Source organism: Humulus lupulus, chromosome 7, assembly GCF_963169125.1.
Source record: "Humulus lupulus chromosome 7, drHumLupu1.1, whole genome shotgun sequence".
In the NCBI taxonomy this organism is placed as follows: domain Eukaryota; kingdom Viridiplantae; phylum Streptophyta; class Magnoliopsida; order Rosales; family Cannabaceae; genus Humulus; species Humulus lupulus.
In genome coordinates this window covers 141,915,286-141,925,637 of record NC_084799.1, presented here as the reverse complement: position 1 = coordinate 141,925,637, position 10,352 = coordinate 141,915,286, and the positions used below count along the sequence as shown (strand labels likewise).

At 35.9% G+C, this 10,352-nt stretch overlaps 1 protein-coding gene across 1 annotated transcript; it reads left to right on the top strand.

Moving 5' to 3' along the window:
• The first annotated feature begins 2,824 nt into the window (after positions 1-2,824).
• LOC133792243 (uncharacterized mitochondrial protein AtMg00860-like) lies at positions 2,825-3,553 on the top strand. The gene has a single exon (XM_062230151.1). The coding sequence runs from the start codon at positions 2,825-2,827 to the stop codon at positions 3,551-3,553; it is 729 nt and encodes a 242-aa protein (XP_062086135.1).
• Positions 3,554-10,352: the final 6,799 nt, after the last annotated feature.

The window sequence follows — 10,352 nt, the reverse complement described above, 5'->3', positions numbered from 1 at the left end:
AAGTTTTATTTAAGTTTGTTTTGGTTATGTGACTATTTGCCTTACGTGTTTTAGTGCCTTATTTGCATGTATAGAGTAGATAGCATGGTTTGTGTGGTTAGAGTCCCTAAGGGTCATTTGAACAAGACTCACCGAAGGAAGCTAGCAAGAAGGATAATAAAGGTAAGAAGGATAAGGATGCTGCGTTTTGCATATTGGAGTATCAAAAAGTTACTTGACCATTGTGTGACGGTCAATAAGCTCATTCAAGACGTGGTTTGAGAAGGAGGAATGTTAAGTTGCAAGAAACAGTATGACGTATTCAGAGATATGATTTCCTCAAAAAGGATGCAAGAAGAACATAAGGCAATGTGGAAGCACGTACAAGACAAAGCTTGGGATGGTGCGAAGTACAAGTGTACACTTAAGGCCTTCGTAAGACAACAAGGGTTTGCGATGTCCAATGAACCATCTGATCAAGGAATTTTAGTAGAGCTATTAGAAAAGCTCAAAAGTTCTTTTCCTATGCCTAGGATGTTGTTGTAGACATTTCATTGTAAACAAGCTGATTTTAGATGATTTTTTTTTTTCTTTATGGGTTGTGAATTTCGGGAGAATGATGGATGTTTCACGATATTTTTTGCTTTATGAATAAATAGAGATTAGTTGTTGGATGGATTTAAAAGTATGTTTTGGTTCATGATTTGAAAGAGTTACACTCAGATACACTATTGGTTTCAGGAACGAATTGAAACCATGGCTCCTAGAAGATCAGTACGAAGGAATGCTGAGGTGAATCGCAACCTTGATGGCCAACGTATTTTGAGACCCATTATGCGAACTAACCACAATGGTAAACCTCCCCCGGCTAATGGGGGAAAATAAGCGCGAGGAAGATCCTCATATTGCTTACCAATGGTTGGAGGCGCAGTTTATGGCCATGCAAGAAGACACGAGGAAATAGGCTGAGGAGTTAAGGGAACTGAAACAGTTGAGGCAGCAACAAGCTCAGCCAGCACCATTAATCAGAAAAGCTCAATAGTCTTTGGCACCGATTTTAGCTATTCCTTAAGCTGGCAATCATCTGGAGCCATCGTATGAAAGGTTCCGAAAGCAACAACCTCTAGTGTTTGAGGGGAGTGCTGATCCATGGAAGGTAGAACAATTAATGAGCATGATGGGGTCAATTCTAGAATTCATGCGATTTGAAGGAAATGACAGGGTAACCTGTGCAACTCACATGTTGAGGGACGATGTAAGAATCTGGTGGGAAGTGATACCCCAAGCAAGAGACGTTACCGCAATGGCTTGGGTAGCATTTCAGCAAGCTTTTAATGACAAGTACTACAATGCTGCAGTGTGGATGTCAAAGGTGGATGAGTTTGCCACCTTGACTCAGGGGAATGACGATAACAGAGCATGCACAAGAGTTTGACAGGCTTGCCAAGTTCGCATCAGATTTAGTGCCAACCAATGCAACCAGAGTAGACCAGTTCATTCCAGGTTTGAAGCCTATGATAGCCAGAGATGTGGAGATTGTATCAATAGGGGGCAACAATACATATGCTCAGGTTCTGAAAACGGCCCTCACTGCTGAGAGAATGGAAGACAAAATCTAGAAGGAAGGTGCTGCTAAAAGAGAGGCAAGAAAGAACACCTCCCAAGGTTATAACTCTAATGATCAGTAAAGGAAGGGAAGTGACCAGGAAGGGCAGTCAAACTAGGATAAGGGGGCCAGAGATAATAAGGGAAACAATCGCAATGGTAGTAAGGAATGGGTAGGGTACGCAGAGTGTGAAAAATGTAAGAAGCGCCACCAAGGCGAATGCCAGGCAAACATGGGTTATTGTTGTGGTAAGGAAGGACACATCAAGAGGAGCTGCCCACAAAAGACTCAGGAATGGGTTAAAGAGCAGCATAAGAAGGACGATAATCTTGTTCGAACACATCTGTTCGCTCTCACCAAGCCTATGGCAGAAGCAAGCACTTCCGTGGTCTCAGGTCAGATTTTTATCCCTGGAGTTTATTGTCCTATTTTTATTAATTATAGAGCCACTATTCATTTTTTGCTAAGAGAATAATGGATAGATTTAATAGACCTCATGAGATGCATGCTATGGGGTTTGGGACCATGTTACCAACCGGGGAGGTGGTAATATCTAGGAAGTGGTTTAGAGCCTTGCCTTTGAGGGAAGATGATAGGGAGCTATATGTAGACTTAATTGAGTTAGATTTGATTGACTTCGACGTAATCCTTGGGATGGATTGGCTGACAAAGTACAATGCTACCATCGATTGCAAGAAGAAAATGATGGTGTTAAATCTTGACGGAGATGAGCCTTTCTCATTCATGGGGACAGCAACAAGACTACCAATTCCAATCATTTCAGCGTTAGAAGCTGGGAAGATGCTATAGCATGGATGCATGGGATTTTTAGCGAGCGTGGTTAATGCAGCGGAAATGGGGACGCATGGAGCAGAAGATACAAGGATTGTATGTGATTACTTAGATGTATTTCTGGAAGACTTACCAAGATTGTTACCACAACGAGAAATTGAGTTCACAATTAAGCTAGCACCAGAAACAACGCCAATCTCGAAAGCACCTTATAGAATGGCGCCCGCTGAATTGATGGAGTTAAAAGTTGAGCTGTAGGAACTACTTGACCTAGGTTTCATTAGGCCAAGTTACTCACCATGGGGAGCATCAGTGTTATTCATAAAGAAGAAGGATAGGCCAATGCAGATGTGCATTGATTATAGGGATCTTAACAAGATCACCTTAAAGAACAAATACCCTTTGCCAAGGATAGAAGATCTCTTTGATCAACTCCAAGGAAAGGCAATGTTCTCAAAGGTAGACCTGAGGTTGGGATACCACCAATTAAGGGTGAAGGAAGGGGACATTCCAAATATAGCATTTTATACTAGGTACGACCATTATGAATTTTTGGTGATATCTGTTGGACTTACTAATGCCCCTGTGACATTTATGGACCTCATGAACAAAAACTTCAAGGACTACTTGGATAAGTTCGTGATAGTATTCATAATAGACATTCTAATTTATTCGCGAACTGAAGAGGAACACGAAGAACATCTAATATTGACACTACAAAGGTTGAGGGAACATCAACTATACGCGAAATTCAAGAAGTGTGAATTTTGGATAACTCAAGTGGAATTCTTAGGACACATTGTTGGTAAGGATGGAATTAAGGTGGACCTAGTAAAGATTGAAGCCGTAAAAGATTGGACACAACCAAAGAATGCTTCGAAGGTGAGAAGTTTTCTTAGGTTGGCAGGGTATTACCGAAAATTCGTAGAAGGGTTTTCTAAACATGCTACGCCTTTGACAGAACTGACCAGAAAGGGTATCAAGTTCGTATGGACTAGGGGTTGTGAACAGAGTTTTCAAGAGTTGAAAGATAGACTTATCACGACACCTGTATTAAGTCTACCCACAGATAATGAGAAATTTGTGGTATATTGTGATGCGTCGAAGCAGGGACTAGGGTGCTTATTGATGCAAGTAGAAAAGGTGATAGCATATGCATCTAGGCAGTTGAAATAATATGAACAACACTACCTGACACACGACTTGGAATGGGCAGTAGTAGTGTTCGCACTGAAGATATGGTGACACTCTCTTTAGGGGGAGAAATGTAAAATTTATACGAATCATAAGAGATTGAAATACTTCTTTACTCAAAAGGAGTTAAACATGAGGCAACAACAATGGTTAGAATTAGTCAAGGAAAATGACTATGAAATATTGTATCATCCGGGGAAGGCGAATGTGGTAGTCGATGCCCTAAGTCGTAGAAGCCAACCTGGAAGTAGTGGCTATAAGAAATATACCTGCCAAGTTTATGGAGGAAGTAGAATAAGAAGGTATAGAATTTATCGTAGGGGGCTTAGCAAACTTGACTCTTCATTCAACATTGTAAGACAGAATTACGGAAGGATAGGATAAAGATCCGCAAGTACAAAATTATAAATAAGGAATCCAAGATGGAAGTAGCAAAGATTTTACTCTCAGTAATTGTGGAACAGTGAGATATGAGGAACGAATATGTGTGCCAGCTGATCTAAAAATTAAGAAGGAGATTCTTGATGTGGCGCATACTACTCCTTATTCTTTATACCCAGGGACTGCGAAGATGTACCAAGATTTGAAGATGTTATATTGGTGGCCTGGGATGAAGGACATAGTGGAGTATGTCACAAGGTGTCTCACGTGCCAGCAAGATAAAGCGGAGCATCAAAGACCATCTGGTTTGTTACAAGTGTTAAACATTCCACAATGGAAGTGGGAAGAGATTGCTGTGGACTTTGTGGTGGGGTTACCTAAGACCACCAAGCAACATGATTCAGTCCGGGTGATCGTTGATATGTTCACGAAATTGGCACACTTTATACCTGTCAGAACAATCTTCACAACATAATAGTATGCAGAGCTATATGTGCAATAGATTGTGAGACTTCACGGTGTACCAAAGTCAATCGTTTCGAACAGAGACCCGAAATTCACATGTATGTTCTGGGATGGATTACAGAAAGCAATGGGTAATAAGTTGAAATTCAGTATAACATTCCACCCCCAGACAGATGGGTAGACGAAAAGAACAATACAGATTCTGGAAGACATGCTCAGAGAATACGTGTTGGATTTTGGTGGATCATGGAGCAAGTGCCTTCCATTGATAGAGTTCTCGTATAATAATAGTTATCAGTCGACTATTGGAGTAGCACCATTGGAGATTCTCTACGGAAGAAAATGTAAGTCGCTAATTCATTGGGATTAGGTGGGCGAAAGTAAGTAATTATGCCCGGAGGTAGTACGAGAAACCAATGAAGCTATTGTCAAGGTAAGAGCGCGCATGATCGCCTCACATGATCGACAAAAGAGATATGCTGAACCTAAGCGTAAGCACGTTGAGTTCCAAGTGGAAAATCATGCATTCTTATGTGTTTCGCCTATGAAATGAATTCAGAGATTTGGCATGAAAGGAAAGTTAAGTCCTCGATTTGTTGGACCATTCGAGATTTTAGAGAGAATTGTGGAAGTAGCTTATAGGTTAGCCATGCCTCCAGCTTTGTCAGGAGTGCACAACGTTTTTCATTTGTCCATGTTACGCAAGTATGTTTCAGACCCATCTCACATTCTTAGTTATGAGGTATTGGATATGCTGCCAGACCTATCGTATGAAGAGAAGCCGATAAAGATTATTGATAAGAAGGAAAGAACATTAAGGAATAAGACGATCGAGTTAGTCAAGGTCCTTTGGAAATACGGAACTACCGAAGATGCAACATGGGAGTTGGAAATCGATATGAAGGAACAATACCCAGATTTGTTCAGGTAAATTTCGATGATGAAGTTTCTTTTAGGAGGGGATAGTTGAAATATCCTCTTTTACTAGTAAGGGTATTATGGTAAATTGTATGACATTATGTGTTTAAGTATATGAATGATGATATGCATGATTTATGATGTATGTTTATTTATGTGTGGATTGCTGCTGCTGCTGTTGAGGTAAGAAGAGTGGACACCTGCACGCAGGCTGTACGCTTAACATACTCTACGTTAGAACTGTTTTATGTGATATGTTTATGTTGATACATGACTGTGTTAGTGAATGTTTATGTATGGCGAGCTTATATGGAATTATGGTTATATGTTGTGTATGTGTATGTGATAACTGTTTGGCATGCTTACGTTTAAAATTCATGTCTACATTACAAAAATGCATGCTTATGTTATGTTGAAATTGCATGCTTACGTTAAACGATACTTATCCAAACTCAACTTGGACTATGTCTTTCCATGAGTTAGGATTTATATTATATTATTGTTAGTGTTATTAATTTAAATTCCTAGTTAAGGTTTTGGGGCTGTGTCCTACACAACTCTTCTTGTTGGGCTTTAGCTCATGGGTACTCTTTTGTGCTCCAGGTAAAGGCAAAGAAGTGTTACTACGCAATAAGTTGGAGATCTTTGGCGGAGGGTGTACATGTCGAGGATTTAACGATCATTGGGGATCAGGCCTACAATGGAAATTTACTTTTTTTTTTAAGAATGATATTTTAGTTTTATGGATTGAATTTTAAGTTTTTTATTTTATTTTATTTATGAAAACTATAAAATTCCATAATTTCATTCTTTTATCAATTTTATAAATAAATTGTACTTTTATTTTAAACATTAATTATGGTAATTATTAAATTAACGCTTCAAGATATTGGGGAGTTACATATTTCAACATCCTCTCCCTTCATAATACAATCATAGAAAAACAAATGTTTAGCCTCAAAGACAAAAGAATGAAAATAAGAATTTTTCCAAACCTTCCTTGTAAACACACAATACTCCCTCAGTGCATGATTAAGATCCTCCAAATGATTGCCATACTTGAAACAAGAAGAAGAAGAAGCAGCTTTCCTAAAGCACAAAAGATCAGCTGTAGGTAGCAAGTTATTACACGCCCTCCAAATAAAATGTTTAATTTTAAACGGAAGAGTAAGACACGCCACATAAATTTCCACCATTGTAAGAATTTGGTGGAATCGGAAGGAGAAGGATAGCATATGAATATAACCTGACTTGACTAAGTGGATGCCATTTGAAGTGAAACCCCAAGCTTTGTCATCCATCAAATAGGCAGGGATGTATTGTTTTAAGTTTTCTAAATCGCAAACCCCTAAATCAGATATGAAAGAATTAAGAATTTTTTTCTTAAGGAAGTTGAGAGGAAGATGGAAAATAAATGAAACAATGATTAGGACCCCAATTATCATTCACAATGGTAATAGAATTCCCATTCCCCACCTTCTAGATGATACCCTTATGCAATAACTCCCTTTCCCATATATAGAATAATCTTCCAAACGAAGAAGGATAATACCAACCTCGGAAGAAAGAAAATCATTATGAGAAATGAGAATAATAGTGAGCTTTAAACTAATAACTATGGATCAACAAACAATCTTCAAGGCTTGCTTGGCAAACATTGCTTGATTAAAATGAACTAATTTTAAGAAATTGAGACCACCCTAAAACTTAGTTTTACAAAGAAAACTCCAATTCTTCCAATGAATTTTATTGCCGTGAGAATTGGCCATAACTGAATTGATATATCATTATAAGTAAGAATAGTCTGTAAAACAACTTTCAATAAAATCTCCTTAATTACCACCTTATTTGGAGAAGAACTTACTAGACAAAGAATTAAGGTAAGACCAAATCCTACCCTTAATAAAATTAGAAGACTCTCTCTTACATATATTGAAAAATTGGAAGACCTGAATACTTATCAATATGACTTATGAAGAGAATAGAAAGCCTAGAAGAAAAAAGATCCCTATTAGATTGAAGAGAATTCGGCTAGAAAAACACAGAACACTGAGAATCATTAACTAACTGAGTAAAAGCATTGCAGTAAGTTTCAAAAAATAAACTATAATCATTGGCAAACAAGAAATGACAAATTGAAGGAACGGTTCTACAAATTTTAATACTAGAAAGATCAGAAGACACTACTCAAAACATCTGAGGATAGAAGAGAGACCCTTTGAACACAAAATAAAAAAATAAGGAAATAAAGGATCTCGTTGCTTAATATCTCTTCTAGGAATTACATTACCTCTAATAGAACCATGCATATTGAAAGAAAAAGAGACCAAAGAAATATATTTCATGACAATATTAACAAAATAAATAGAAAAATTCACTTTACACATAATTTTATAAAGAAAATGCCATCAAATTCGATGAATTTTTTTTTTTATATCAACTTAATAGCTACCCAACCCGTACAACCATACTTTCTACACTTATGAGAATGAGAAATTTCCTAAGCTATCAAAAATTAATCTACCTCATAGAAAATCACTTTGATTAGGGGAAATAAGTTTAGGCCAATAAAATTGACTTGAGCCTGTTAGCAATTACTTGAAAAAAACTATCTTCTAAATTATATTACAAAGACTAATGGGCTTATAATATTTAAGAGTCAAATAATTTTTCTGTTTAGGAATAAGATTCACTAAAGTATTACTAATATGAGCTACATCATTATTATCATTCAAAATACTAAGAATAGCAGTAGCTTTCAAGGAGCTAATTATATCCCAATTAGTTTGATAAAAACAAGCATTATAACTATCAGAGCCCGACACCTTATCATAAGGAAGTTGAAACAAAGCACACTTCACTTCAGTTGAAAAAAGGCTTTGAAAGAAAAAGATTGTCCTATCAGCAAAAGTATTTACACCATCCCAAAACATGATTTATTGGATCACATAAACACCATCATAACTAAATAGAGAGGAAAAATAATCAAGGGTAGAAGTAGTAATATCATCAATAGAAGAAACTATTTTACCATCACCAAGAGTAGGAGACCAAATAATATTAGTAGATTTCCTCCTAGAAGCCATTTTATGAAAATATTTAGTACTTTTATCACTCAGTTTAAGCCAATTAACTCTTGATGTTGTTTTCAATAATCCTCTTCCTTATACTAAAGATTATCTAACTTAGCTTTAAGTAAATCTTGAAGTAAGAACTTGAGAGTTTTAGAAGATGAAGATTCCTCTTCCATTTTTTATTATGAAAAACACAAAGAAAATAGTGATTATAAAATAGAGATTTTGATTATTCTTAGGAATTTATGGCATAAAACTTTAAATCAACAATTAATAAAGATAATTATCTCATTAATACAAACCATAAAGACTAATTAAGAATCACATTGCATATTATGAAGGCAAATAATATTGAAAATTACACCACCTATATAATTTGAATCAACACAGAAAATACAATAGAACTAACACAAAAAGAATGACATAAAACTAAAATTGTTACATCGAAGTTTGCTACGAATAGAATTGCTTTTTAAAATCTCTATTCCAAACTTTCCTTGAGTTGTTTAAAGTCTCTACAATGATGGAATGAGAAGTAGGATACAACAAGCCTTGAAACGCATACAAGTTAATTAATTCTTAATGAGTCCTTGGAGAAAAAGAATGTTATTTCAGAGCTAGAGAGAGTTGAGAAGTGTAATTAAGGCGTCACAACTATAAAAGATCCTTTTATAGTGTAGGCATCCTCATTAGGCTTAACTAGTAGGATAAAACCTTTTAAATACATATTTTTTGAGCCAAAAAATTCACATTAATTCCCCAATGCCAATGACATAGGTGGCGATATGTTGCCTGTCGTAGCCATTTAAGTTTTTGATGGCTACAGCCAAGTAGCGACATGACGCCTCTAGGGCTGCTAATCAACCTTGTTGTTTTCATTCCAAATCAACTTTAAATGTTCTTAACCTGCTTAAATACCTCATTGTATCACTTTATACCCAAAAAGGTCAAGTATAGATCCATACAACAAAATCTCATATTTTCGCTTAAACTTAAGTGAAAAATTATTAAGTGTTTATCACCTCATCGTGAAAACAACTTAACCATTATATTTAACCAATCTCAACACTACAAACACAATATCTAGACTTGCAAAATGCATATCATACATCAAACTACCGACAACACTAGCATATTTGAGTTATGCTACTGGTCGATCGTCATTGTCTAGTAGTTTTTATAGTTATATGGGATATTTGCTTCTTTAAAATTTCATGTGATTGAATTTAATAAGAACATTTTCTTTATAGTATGACTGATATAATAAGTAACCCCAACCATTTTTCCTTACTTTTATAACCCAAGATAATATTTATCTCATCAAGATCTTTCATTCAAAATTATGAAGTTAGATACTTCTTAGTATCATTCACACCATGAATATGTTTGTTCCAAATATAAGTAAGTCATCGGCATTTAAACATACGTTCGCACTAAAATCTTTTGTAAACTTAGAATATATGCATTTATTCGCATTACTATGCTTGGGACCATGAGATAAAATAACTGTATCAAATTTCTCATGCTGTTGTTTTGATGCTTGCTTTAACCCATAAAGTGACTTGACTAACTTAAATACCTTTTCTAATTTTCGAGCAATACAAATCCATCGGGTTCCTCCAAATAAATCTCCTCATCAAGATCTCCATTAAGAATAATAGCTTTTTCATCCATTTCATATGCATATACAAATTTGAAGTAGATGTTACAACAAATAGTACTCTAGTGGATGTTACTCTAGCAACTGGCGTATATGTATCAACGTAATATATTTCATGCTTTTGTTTGAAATCATTGGCTACTAATCTAGCCTTGAAGTTTTTAATGGAACCCTTATTTATTGTACTTTTTTTTTCATTCTAAATACTCATTTTTATTAATCGGTTTTGATCTAAAATGTAGATTAACCAAGATCCATGTTTGATTAGAGATTATAGAATCAA